This window comes from Bubalus bubalis, chromosome 19 (genome assembly GCF_019923935.1).
Source record: "Bubalus bubalis isolate 160015118507 breed Murrah chromosome 19, NDDB_SH_1, whole genome shotgun sequence".
NCBI classification, from domain to species: Eukaryota; Metazoa; Chordata; class Mammalia; order Artiodactyla; family Bovidae; genus Bubalus; species Bubalus bubalis.
In genome coordinates, this window is record NC_059175.1 from 7,572,224 (window position 1) to 7,585,838 (window position 13,615).

At 41.3% G+C, this 13,615-nt stretch overlaps 1 protein-coding gene across 11 annotated transcripts in view; it reads right to left on the minus strand.

Moving 5' to 3' along the window:
• Positions 1 to 13,615, minus strand: part of ARHGEF28 (Rho guanine nucleotide exchange factor 28) — a 350,788-nt gene that overhangs the window by 102,742 nt on the left and 234,431 nt on the right. For all 11 annotated transcript variants that reach the window (XM_044932457.2, XM_044932463.2, XM_025270861.3 and 8 more), the window contains 3 exons: positions 12,155 to 12,276; positions 6,833 to 7,110; positions 3,733 to 3,940 (listed from right to left, as the gene is read on the minus strand). In XM_044932457.2, the coding sequence (XP_044788392.2) occupies positions 3,733 to 3,940; positions 6,833 to 7,110; positions 12,155 to 12,276 (608 nt within the window). The remainder of the gene's footprint in view (positions 1 to 3,732; positions 3,941 to 6,832; positions 7,111 to 12,154; positions 12,277 to 13,615) is intronic.

Here is a 13,615-nt window from a genome sequence, read left to right on the forward strand (position 1 = left end):
CCAAGCTTTGGGCAATGTGGACGTCTGTAGAGGGTTCAGGCTCCAGGGTCAGAAGGCCTGGATCTGAGTCCTGACTCTATCACCAAGCTTTGGGCAATGTGGACGTCTGTAGAGGGTTCAGGCTCCAGGGTCAGAAGGCCTGGATCTGAGTCCTGACTCTATCACCAAGCTTTGGGCAATGTGGACGTCTGTACAGGGTTCAGGCTCTAGGGTCAGAAGGCCTGGATCTGAGTTCTGACTCTATCACCAAGCTTTGGGCAATGTGGACGTCTGTACAGGGTTCAGGTTCTAGGGTCAGAAGGCCTGGATCTGAGTCCTGATCCATCACCAAGCTTTGGGCAATGTGGACGTCTGTAGAGGGTTCAGGCTCTAGGGTCAGAAGGCCTGGATCTGAGTCCTGACTCTATCACCAAGCTTTGGGCAATGTGGACGTCTGTACAGGGTTCAGGCTCTAGGGTCAGAAGGCCTGGATCTGAGTTCTGACTCTATCACCAAGCTTTGGGCAATGTGGACGTCTGTACAGGGTTCAGGCTCTAGGGTCAGAAGGCCTGGATCTGAGTCCTGATCCATCACCAAGCTTTGGGCAATGTGGACGTCTGTAGAGGGTTCAGGCTCTAGGGTCAGAAGGCCTGGATCTGAGTCCTGACTCTATCACCAAGCTTTGGGCAATGTGGACGTCTGTACAGGGTTCAGGCTCTAGGGTCAGAAGGCCTGGATCTGAGTTCTGACTCTATCACCAAGCTTTGGGCAATGTGGACGTCTGTACAGGGTTCAGGCTCTAGGGTCAGAAGGCCTGGATCTGAGTCCTGATCCATCACCAAGCTTTGGGCAATGTGGACGTCTGTAGAGGGTTCAGGCTCTAGGGTCAGAAGGCCTGGATCTGAGTTCTGACTCTATCACCGAGCTTTGGGCAATGCGGAAGTCTGTACAGGGTTCAGGTTCTAGGGTCAGAAGGCCTGGATCTGAGTCCTGACTCTATCACCAAGCTTTGGGCAATGTGGACGTCTGTAGAGGGTTCAGGCTCTAGGGTCAGAAGGCCTAGATCTGAGTCCTGATCTATCACCAAGCTTTGGGCAATGTGGACGTCTGTAGAGGGTTCACGCTCTAGGGTCAGAAGGCCTGGATCTGAGTCCTGACTCTATCACCAAGCTTTGGGCAATGTGGACGTCTGCAGAGGGTTCACGCTCTAGGGTCAGAAGGCCTAGATCTGAGTTCTGACTCTATCACCAAGCTTTGGGCAATGTGGACGTCTGTAGAGAGTTCAGGCTCTAGGGTCAGAAGGCCTAGATCTGAGTCCTGACTCTATCACCAAGTTTTGGGCAATGTGGACGCCTGTAGAGGGTTCAGGCTCTAGGGTCAGAAGGCTTAGATCTGAGTCCTGATCTATCACCAAGCTTTGGGCAATGTGGACGTCTGTAGAGGGTTCAGGCTCTAGGGTCAGAAGGCCTGTATCTGAGTCCTGACTCTATCACCAAGCATTGGGCAATGTGGACGTCTGTAGAGGGTTCAGGCTCTAGGGTCAGAAGGCCTGGATCTGAGTTCTGACTCTATCACCAAGCTTTGGGCAATGTGGACGTCTGTAGAGGGTTCAGGCTCTAGGGTCAGAAGGCCTGGATCTGAGTCCTGACTCTATCTCAAGCTTTGGGCAATGTGGACGTCTGGAGAGGGTTCAGGCTCTAGGGTCAGAAGGCCTAGATCTGAGTCCTGACTCTATCACCAAGCTTTGGGCAATGTGGACGTCTGTAGAGGGTTCAGGTTCTAGAGTCAGAAGGCCTAGAAATGAGTTCTGACTCTATCACCGAGCTTTGGGCAATGTGGACGTCTGTACAGGGTTCAGGCTCTAGGGTCAGAAGGCCTAGATCTGAGTCCTGATCTATCACCAAGCTTTGGGCAATGTGGACGTCTGGAGAGGGTTCAGGCTCTAGGGTCAGAAGGCCTGGATCTGAGTCCTGACTCTATCACCAAGCTTTGGGCAATGTGGACGTCTGTACAGGGTTCAGGCTCTAGGGTCAGAAGGCCTGGATCTGAGTTCTGACTCTATCACCAAGCTTTGGGCAATGTGGACGTCTGTAGAGGGTTCAGGCTCTAGGGTCAGAAGGCCTGGATCTGAGTCCTGACTCTATCACCAAGCATTGGGCAATGTGGACGTCTGTAGAGGGTTCAGGCTCTAGGGTCAGAAGGCCTGGATCTGAGTTCTGACTCTATCACCAAGCTTTGGGCAATGTGGACGTCTGTAGAGGGTTCAGGCTCTAGGGTCAGAAGGCCTGGATCTGAGTCCTGACTCTATCTCAAGCTTTGGGCAATGTGGACGTCTGGAGAGGGTTCAGGCTCTAGGGTCAGAAGGCCTAGATCTGAGTCCTGATCTATCACCAAGCTTTGGGCAATGTGGACGTCTGTAGAGGGTTCAGGCTCTAGGGTCAGAAGGCCTAGAAATGAGTTCTGACTCTATCACCAAGCTTTGGGCAATGTGGACGTCTGTAGAGGGTTCAGGCTCTAGGGTCAGAAGGCCTGGATCTGAGTTCTGACTCTATCACCGAGCTTTGGGCAATGTGGACGTCTGTAGAGGGTTCAGGCTCTAGGGTCAGAAGGCCTGGATCTGAGTCCTGACTCTATCACCGAGCTTTGGGCAATGTGGACGTCTGTAGAGGGTTCAGGCTCCAGGGTCAGAAGGCCTGGATCTGAGTTCTGACTCTATCACCGAACTTTGGGCAATGTGGACGTCTGTAGAGGGTTCAGGCTCTAGGGTCAGAAGGCCTGGATCTGAGTCCTGACTCTAACACCAAGCTTTGGGCAATGTGGACGTCTGTAGAGGGTTCAGGCTCTAGGGTCAGAAGGCCTCGATCTGAGTCCTGACTCTATCACCGAGCTTTGGGCAATGTGGATGTCTAATCTCTGCAGAACTTTAACAGATCAAAAATTAAAATAAAAATACCACTTTATATCCTAGGTGAGTTATGAGAAAATTATGTGTTTTGTACATACATGAGGTATGTTTTGCATATTGAAGAGCATACTGTAAAAATAAATCATAATCATAACCACCATATGTTTGAGATGAGATGTTAAAACACAGCACGTATCGTTTTATAGTGTTTTACTCAAACACGTTGCATTTACATTAGTAAACTCAATTTAAAAAGAAAACAAGTGGACAATAGAAATAAAACAGAAAACATAGGTCCAAACAGAAAAGGGCTTCCCTGTAAGACTGGAAAAGTTTAGTCATTTCAAGAAACCACAATGAAATGAAACTCCAATGTGAAAAAAGACACAAAAGCTGTCTCCTGTGGAAAAACTAACAGAGTCTATGGTATTCCAGATGAGTTCATGCAGCTCAACAAATGTTACCTGTGCCTTGGCAATATTATTTACCTCATCACCAGCACCAAGTAAAATTTTATGTGTGCAAAACAAGCTTGATCATTGAAACATACTACCAGCCTTTCTCCCATTGCTTAAGGGATGATGGCAGAAAACACTATAAAATGGTAACATTCTCCAAAAACATGAAAGATGGGGAGTCATGAAAACAAATCAGCCACTGTAGGTAAGGACTATACACATTAGAATGTGAGAGAGTGAAAAGACAGACTCATGAAGTTCATAGGTCTTCAATTAAAAAAACATTCACACATGTTATCATAAACATAATTTGCCTTTCAGAGATGAGAAGATTTAGACAACATACTTTCCAGGCTTTTAATCAAATCAAATGAATACTAATAAGAATACCTTCAGCTGCAGGCTACTTGATAAAGAAAATGATTCCGTCCTGGAGATATTAAAATCTGGTTCAGTGTTGGTCTCAAAAGAGTCCAATTCATCCCCGCTAGCAGTGCCAGTTCTCGAGGAACTCTGACACGCAGGAGTGTAGCAATTGTGTGACTGCTCCGAATGGCCCTCTCCTTCACTGTCAGCATCCAGGGCATCAAGGCTGGAACTGCAGCAAAAAGCAAACAGCTAAGTCATCAACTAAGACAGCCACGGCTCTCTACCTCCCTGAATTCAGACTCTCTATTGGTGTCAGCTACAAGGGGCTCTCATTCACTACCTAACAAAATTCATACTTAAGTGATTTCTATCATTTTGTCCTCTCCCCTCATCCTGAATAGATCTTCTTAAACAAGATTTTATGGTTCCCCGAATGAACATTTCAACCTAGCAAAAGTCATTTCAAATTAGTACTATCTTCATTATTTCTGTTTTGTAAATATAATTATTGGCCTTCCCTGGTGGCTCAGCTGGTAAAGAATCTGCCTGCAGTGCAGGAGATCTGGGTTTGAATATTACAAGGCCCAAATAGTTACCTTTCCAAAAAAAAAAAAAAAAACACAGACAAAACAGGGCCACTGAGCTGTTTAGTGGAGAGGGGGCAGGCTCTGGGCAATTTACATGTGAAAAATGCAGCATGGCTTTCTTTCCTTTGCCCCTGGACAAGTCAGGAGGGCGGAAGCACACTAAGACGAGGAGAGGTGTGAAGATCTCATTCCAGAGCTGGTGACAAGAAATGGGTCAGGCATGAGTCAAGTGAGGTTCCAAACATGTCCTGTTCAATTATCAATTTTAGAGATTTAAAAAAATGATTCCTATGACGACTCCACGTCAGAAGCAGGTGGTGATGCTGCTAACCTACTGCTTTTCTTTCCTCGTTTAACTTTGATAACCATAAAATTAAAAGGCAAGAATTTGACCTTGCACCTTTCCAGCTCCTTCCATTCCATCTACATTTTAAACCACTCAAGCTTTGAGGCTGAGAACTTCCATAGGCATGTTAATACATAATGTACTCTTTAAATGTAGTTTTTCTTTGACTGTTATACTTCTGGAGCTAAAATTTTAATAACAACACAATAAATCATCTTGATTTTGAAATAGAGAGAACCAGAAACAGACTTCAAATTTGGTTATTTTCCTTGTCTCTTATATCAAAGCAGAGCCCAAAATGTCCCATCAGTTTAATTTGCAGCCATGACCACACAAGCATCTTTAAAACTATAATTCACACAATAAAAATCTAGAGAAGATCTTTTATTATCTATCCACTAGACATCACTCTTGGTACCGTTACCTCTTAAAGGTTTCTAACCTCCAGCTGCTGTTTATCAGCGCAACCCAGGGATCAGCACCCAGTGACTGCTGCTTACCCTTCCTTTCACTCCTTTCTGATTAAGTTTCTGTCAAATATTCATTCAGGTACATATTTATATATACTCATATGTGTGTTCATTTTATTGTTATTTTGATTCATAATCTTATGTGTAAAACTGGACATATAATCAGAGGTCCAAGGCTCAACTTGAAACAAACATTGCCCACACCATTGTTTTATTCGTTCCCTACAATGCCCACTCAATGTAACAATTATCTTAAATTTGGGCATTTTTCTCTTCTTCATTCTCATTTGTCACTCTCATGAAGAATCCTCTTTGTTCTCACTACCTAAGGAAAGTAATGCGTGCTTAGTCACTCAGTTGTGTCCAACTCTGCAACCCTATGGATTGTAGCCAACCAGGCTCCTCTCCAGGGGATCTTCCCAACCCAGGGCTCGAACCCAGGTCTCCCACATTGCAGGCAGATTCTTTACCATCTGAGCCACCCGGGAAGCCCTAGGATAAAATGAAATCAGTAAAAATGGGCCTATTCCCTAAAGAAAATAGACTAAAGGATGAATGGATAAGAAGTGAAGACAAAGACACAGGGTCTCACACACATGCACACACACATAGAAATATGTACGATCATACACAATAAAACGATTGTTCTAAGGACATTTTTACATATACAAGAAATTATATGTAAGGTAACTACAAGTTACAGAGGATAAAAATAAAACAAACACCTCAATTTGCTGCTCCTTGATGACCTAGATGGGTAGGATGGTGGGGAAGTGGAGGGAGGTCCAAGAGGGAGGAGATGTGTGTACACATAACTGATTCACGTTGTTGTACAGCAGAAACTAACAATATTGCAGAAACAATTATACACCAATAAAAAATTTAAAATAAAATAAACACCCATCAACCCACTCAACTTGAAACAAACATTGGCCACACTGTTGTTTTATCCTTTCCCTACAATGCCCACTCAATGTAACAAGTATCTTAAATTTGGGGATTTTTATCCTCTTCATTCTCATTTGTTTTTCCTTATTGCTTAAGCACATTATACATGCCCTACAGTAACAGATTGTTTTTGCATTTTATAAATGTGAGATCTAACTGAAGTATTTTGTGGCTCCTTTTTTGTTCTACTTCATGTTTCTAAGTTGCACGTGATTACGCAAGTAGACGTAGTCATAGTTAATTCACTTTTACTACCGTACAGTATCCCATTATGTAACTATAGTGTAATTTATCTTTTCATCCCCTACCATTTGGGTTATTTCCTACTACAATAAATAGTCTTATGCATGTCTTTTAGGACACAGAAGTAACACTGCTGGGTCATAATATATATGCACATCCAACTTTACAAGAAAATGCCAAAATATTTTCCAAAGTTATTATACAACTTTCACTCATATCAACTGTATATAGGAGTTTCTATCATATGCATTTTCACCAAAATATGGTATTATTACACTTTATAAAGTTTTTGCATATCTAGTAAGTATTAAATGGTATCTCATTGTGGTTTTCTTTTATTATATTTTTGTCAGCTTTCTTATGTATCTTACTTTCAAGTCATGAAATATAAGAACCTAAATGGAGGCAAATTTTGATGTAGAAATAAAAATGGTGGGGGCAATAACAATAAGAAAATAGAATTTTCCAAGTCCAGCTACAAAGTTCTTTGATTTCCTACACCTTCTCTCTAGAATGTAGTACTTTACCTTCTTTTCTTTAGACGACTTTGCTCCTTTTCAAATCCATGAAGACCAAAAGAAAGATTCAAATTGGAAGCGTATGAACTAGACGGTATGAAAGACGCTTGGGCTTCCGTGTGTGGCGTCACTTCCGGGTTCTTCTTTGGTGGGTATGCGCCAGCACTGATTTCAGTAGGAAGGACGGGTTTGCTGCTCTCAGGCCCCAGAGAAGAATCCACAGATTCAAGACAGGCATTTGCAGGGATTTCCTCTATATTAATATAGTTAATGTCCAAATCACCAACCTGGTAGTTGAAAGAAAAATATTTGCTGAGAAAAAGCAGGAAAGATTGGCTGAGCAAAGAATACAGTTTTCACAATTTAAAGACCCTCCAACTTATTTATCTTTTCTGTTTTCTTTTGTTCTTGTTTTTCTTTATGTAAGCAAAGGAATTCTTACATGATATATTTTTGTTTACTTCCTGCTCTCCCATAATTCACAAAAGGAAGACGACCAAGTGTTTTATAAACTGTATTACAAAACCAGAAACTGACTATGATTTTAACATTTTATGAACCACTGACTCAAAATGAGGAGAAATGTTTTAAATACTTGAGACAAAAACTAAAGAGTGGGCATTTCAGCTTACAAAATAGTTTATAGGAACCTGGGAAACCAAGTTATTGGCAGTCACATAAATCTGAGTCTCCCAAACAAAAAGATCAAATAAAGCTACATAAGATGTATGGGTTTAGCATAACTAGAAGACAAAAAATACCCCAAACTTTAAATTACCTGTAAATTCTAAACAAGAGAGTACCAGAAAAACATCAATTTTTGCTTTATTGACTATGCCAAAGCTTTTGACTGTGTGGATCACAATAAACTGTGGAAAATTCTTCAAGAGATGGGAATACCAGACCACCTGACCTGCCTCTTGAAAAACCTGTATACAGGTCAGGAAGCAACAGTTAGAACTGGACATGGAACAGCAGACTGGTTCCAAATAGGAAAAGCAGTACGTCAAGGCTGAATATTGTCATCCTGCTTATTTAACTTATATGCAGAGTACATCATGAGAAACGCTGGGCTGGAGGAAGCACAAGCTGGAATCAAGATTGCCAGGAGAAATATCAATAACCTCAGATATGCAGATGACACCACCCTTATGGCAGAAAGTGAAGAGGAGCTAAAGAGTCTCTTGATGAAAGTGAAAGAAGAGAGTGAAAAAGTTGGCTTAAAGCTCAACATTCAGAAAACAAAGATCATGGCATCTGGTCCCATCACTTCATGGGAAATAGATAGGGAAACAGTGGAAACAATGGCTGACTTTATTTTTCTGGGCTCCAAAATCACTGAGGATGGTAATTGCAGCCATGAAATTAAAAAGATGTTTGCTCCTTGGAAGAAAAGTTATGACCAACCTAGATAGCATATTCAAAAGCAGAGACATTACTTTGCCAACAAAGGTCCGTCTAGTCAAGGCTATGGTTTTTCCAGTGGTCATGTATGGATGTGAGAGTTGGACTATAAAGAAAGCTGAGTGCCGAAGAATTGATGCTTTTGAACTGTGGTGTTGGGAGAAGACTCTTGAGAGTCCCTTGGACTGCAAGGAGATCCAACCAGTCCATTCTAAAGGAGATCAGTCCTGGGTGTTCATTCGAGGGACTGATGCTGAAGCTAAAACTCCAATACTTTGGCCACCTGATGCAGAGAGCTGACTCATTTGAAAAGACCCTGATGCTGGGAAACATTGAGGGCAGGAGGAGAAGGGGACAACAGAGGATGAGATGCTTGGATGGCATCATTGACACAATGGACATGGTTTTGGGTGGACTCTGGGAGTTGGTGATGGACAGGGAGACCTGGCATACTGTGGTTCATGGGGTGCAAAGAGTCAGACATGACTGAGCGACTGAACTGAACTGAAATACTAAACATGAAATCTCAGCCAGCAACCTGTCATACTCTTGCCATGAGACTTTGCGGTAGGGTAAGGGCAGTCTGGAAAAATCTGCATGGGAGGGAGTCAGCAGAGAGCCAAAGACTGATCTAAAATCTGCATCAGGAAGAAAAAGTACCACCTCCACTGGATGGTGTGAAAAAAACAGTCCCAGTTGGGGATCTCCCTGGTGATTCAGCAGTTATGACTCCGATACAGGGGAACACAGGTTCGATCCCCGATCAGGAAGCTAAGGTCCCACACGCTGCTAAGCCCACGCCCTGCAACTACAGGAGCCACGTCACAACCAGAGACTGTGCGCCACAATGGGAGCTCTCACATGACCCAACTAAGACCCAAGGCAGACAAATAAATAATCTTTTTTTTTTTAAGTCCCAGTGGATCAAAACACTTGCCCTAAGCAAGTGCTCAAAATTCTCCAAGCCAGGCTTCAGCAATACGTGAACCGTGAACTTCCAGATGTTCAAGCTGGTTTTAGAAAAGGCAGAGGAACCAGAGATCAAATTGCCAACATCCGCTGGATCATCAAAAAAGCAAGAGAGTTCCAGAAAAACATCTATTTCTGCTTTATTGACTATGCCAAAGCCTTTGACTGTGTGGATCACAATAAACTGTGGAAAATTCTGAAAGAGATGGGAATACCAGACCACCTGACCTGCCTCTTGAGAAACCTGTATGCAGGTCAGGAAGCAACAGTTAGAACTGGACATGGAACAACAGACTCGTTCCAAATACGAAAAGGAGTTCGTCAAGGCTGTATATTGTCACCCTGCTTATTTAACTTATATGCAGAGTACATCATGAACTCCGGGAGTTGGTGATGGACAGAGAGTCCTGGTGTGCTGCGATTCATGGGGTCGCAAAGAGTCGGACACGACTGAGTAACTGAACTGAACTGAACTGAACTGAAGGAAGTACTGGTGATCTGAAGTGGTGGTCATCAAAAGGCATCACTTCTGAGCGAGAAAACAGTAAAAACAAAGAGAGCAGCTCCAAAAACAACCTGGAATATATTCTTCAAAATTATTGTAAAAGACAAACACTAAAGAACTGTCCCAGATTAAAGAAGACTAAAAGAGACAAAACTAAATGCAAGACATGCTATTTAATTTTCTTTTGCTACAAAGAACATTACTGGAACAATTGGCTAAAATTGAATAATGTCTGTAAATGGCTAATAGTGTGTCGATGATGATTTCCTGATTTTGGTAACTATATGGCTTAAGTAAGAGAATATCCATGCTTTTAGGAAAATACACTATGAAAGACTGAGGAGTAAAAGGGCATCATATTTTCAATTTACTCTCAAACAAGTTAATATTTGTATACATATCTTAAGCATTTACAAGTACACATATACAAATACATACTCAGAATAATGAAGTAAAATATGGTAAAATTTGGAGAATTTTTTTTATTAAGAGTATACAAGAATTCTTTGTACTGAATTATACAGGCTTGAAATAATGTCCAAATAAATTTTTTTCAAAGTAGTTTATAGGATAATTTTCAAAGTAGTTTATATCACATGAGCTTCCTCATCAGGTAGCTTGATAACCTTGAAAATTCATAGGAAACAGTACGTAAATAAGCTAGCCACCTTTTCAGGTTTCCGTGCCAGATTGAGGGAGATGAAGAAAATTAGATTCTTTCCAGATATTGCTAGAAACTATTTTCAGTGTGCAGAACCTGGACTCCTTATGTTGTCCTTGCTATTCAAATGGACATAGGAACAGTAAAACAAATGATGTAATTATACTACAAACTACACCACACTGATATAAGAAACTCTGTGACTTGTAGCCAGATTTTGATTTTTGTTTCACTGCACAAATTCAGCAATCTTCTACTTCATTTCAGCTTACCAATCAGGCTGTTTGAGTTCTCTCTGGACGTACGTTTCACATTATTAAAGCAAAACTTCTCTCAAAATACTTTCAAACAGAAGTTATATCCTATCCTCAATTTGGCTTTGAAAGTTTTCCATTTTTAATGTATCTCACAACATACAAAGACACAGTTTGCCCCCACAAATGTTGAGTCAAGTACAATTTTAGCTTCTGGAGGTAAATGGAAGAACTGCAATATTCACTGGGGAACAGAATGAAAACATAATGACAAATGTATTTAAACACTGAGAAAATGTGGCAACAGAATAAAAAGATTAAAATCGGAATGTTGCTAGAGCACAGTAAGTCCAATCACCTTGCATCTTAAAAGAATGTCCCCAGAACTCCTACTCTGTCCTAAACTCTGTGTTTCATTCTAGACTTCTATAACTAGGGCTGACATTCAGCTGCTTTACACCAAAAGAAATACACTCGTTATTGAGAGCTGATGTCCATTCTGATTTTTTGGTTTTTCTGTCATTTTGAATATCACTCCAATCTATCCCATTTATACTATGCACTTAATGTAACAATTTCTCATAACCAAAGGAAAGAGACATTCAACCAATGGGCAGAAATTAGCATCCACTAGACAGAAAAAAAAAAAGTTTACATCATAAAAAATATCTATAAGTAATAGATACAATACGGTACAATATATGTATACTAACAACAACAACCCAAAAAGAACAAAATAGATCACTGTTCAATGAGCATATACAAAATGCCTCTTATGTGGAGATCAGGTTTTAAAACCAGGAAATAAGGCAGAAATTATGTGCTATCAAAATTACTCTTGAGAATCCCTTAAACCTCCCAAAAATTAGGGCATGCAGAAATTTTCAGATCTATAACTATAATTTTAAAAATATTAAAATGTGAGGATCACCAAGCTACAGGAAAAAACAAAGAATAAATCCCTAAGTAGATACACATCCAAGCCATCTGTCTCTACGAGTTTTAACTCACAAATCTCTATCAGGGAATGGGTAGAGAATTCTAAAGGGTTCCAGCCTCCCTGCAACATCTCACCATTCTGTTTTAATACTAAAGCTCTATATCCTAATCACACACTAATAGGTGTGTTGTGAGGATTAAGCAAGTAATTTATGTGACAGTCTCACATGGGGCTGGCATCAAGCTCTCGCTCATTAGTGTCTGCTGGACTTGAATACAAATATTACATAATCAGGTCAGAGAAGAAACTGGCCTCCCAAATGTCATTTCCTATTTTGGCCCCATGGATAAGTTCCCACATTCTTCTTGCCGGTGTCCTAAGACCCCTCCCATGGTGCTTCTCGGTGGAGGGTAAGGTGTGCTGGGTTCCCAAGGAAGGACCTACGTCAAGAGATCGTATGATGAGATTCCACAGCAACATCACCTGGCTGCTCTTAGGCTGGAATTTTCTGAGGATACAACAATGCACAATGGAATTCTGAGATGCGCACATTTTTAAAAGAGGACAGATCCCCCTAGCGACAGCACTCATACCTCACCTGATCTATCACCACGCAGTTAGCGTAGACGTCATCACCACCGTTCAGCATGTCAGAGAGCTGGCCAGCAGCAAGAAATGTTGGGGGGTGCTTGGATTTTTTGAGGGCATCAAAGGAACGATCTAGATAAAAAATGAAAACAGGGCAAATAAATAGAAGGAATTTATTTTACAGTTGAGCTTTACTGTCTTAACCAAACCACAAGAAAAAAATCCAGATGGCATTTCGCTGTCTTCACATAACAAGATTAGCAATGCAAGCATTTTCTCTTCTACATCCAAACCCTCTGTTAGCTAGAACATTTGTAAAGAATGAATCATTTCAGATAAAGAAATATGTGCCCTTTCAAGTACTATTTTTCCAACCATGAAAGATTTTTGTAAGAATCAACTGGGGTTTTGGTCTTCAATTCTTAACACTAAACTAAAACTCATTTCACTTTATAGCACAGAAGCATTAGTGATCATACTCGAAGCCTCGGATTCCACTGAAGTAGTCAGGCTCCAGACCTTTTCCGAAAGGACCCTGGATAGGACACAGTCTAGCCGTTCATTGCCTGCTGAATATGTATAATCTCATACAGAGAGAGTTTTGTTTCTATGTTTACTACAGAAATGTTTTCGCTTGCTTCCCATGTTCTCAGGTTTGTTCCAGGCAGTCAAAGTTGCTCAAAGTTGAGTCGCAGAGAGTTGAGATGTTACTGTATTTGTGAGGAATATAAAAAGAATGAAAGTTGCTCAGTCGTGTCCGACTGTTTGTGACCCCATGGACTATACAGTCCATGTAATTCTCTAGGCCAGAATACTGGAGTGGGTAGCCCTTCTGTTCTCCAGGGAAGGAGACCCAGGGATCAAACTGGGGTTTCCTGCATTTCAGGTGGATTCTTTACCAACTGAGCTATTAGGGGAGCCCTATATGAGGAAGATAAAGTTGAAGATAATAAAACATTGTCATGTCAGAATGCCTCATTTTTTGTGACTCTGGCTAACTTACTTGATCTCCAAAAACATTTACAAAGTATCCTCGTCCATAAAGAAACAGATAATTACTGTGCTTTCTTCATAGTGTGGTTATAAGGATTAAATGAGTTCAGACATGAGAAGCACTTAACACATGCCTGGCACTTAGCAATTGCTCAATAAATATTGTCACTGTTATATTTGATGTTTTGTTATTATTAATGGTGATTTTACCATGTTCAATGTGAGGTACAAGGTTATTAATACTAATCACAGTGTATTATCCTAACAGTAGATTCTTAACACCTGTAAATTACTTTAATAAGTTACAGCCACAGCAAATTTCATCCTCACTGACATCCCAGTAAGGTTTCTTGAGCAGGTGCAAAAGGGTTAGTGCTGCCTCTGCTCCATCAGAAGCGGCCTAATCCTACCACCCGTCTTATTTATGTCATGACTTAAATCCAGGTAAGCCCATGGGAATGAGTTGAGAAATGAAAAA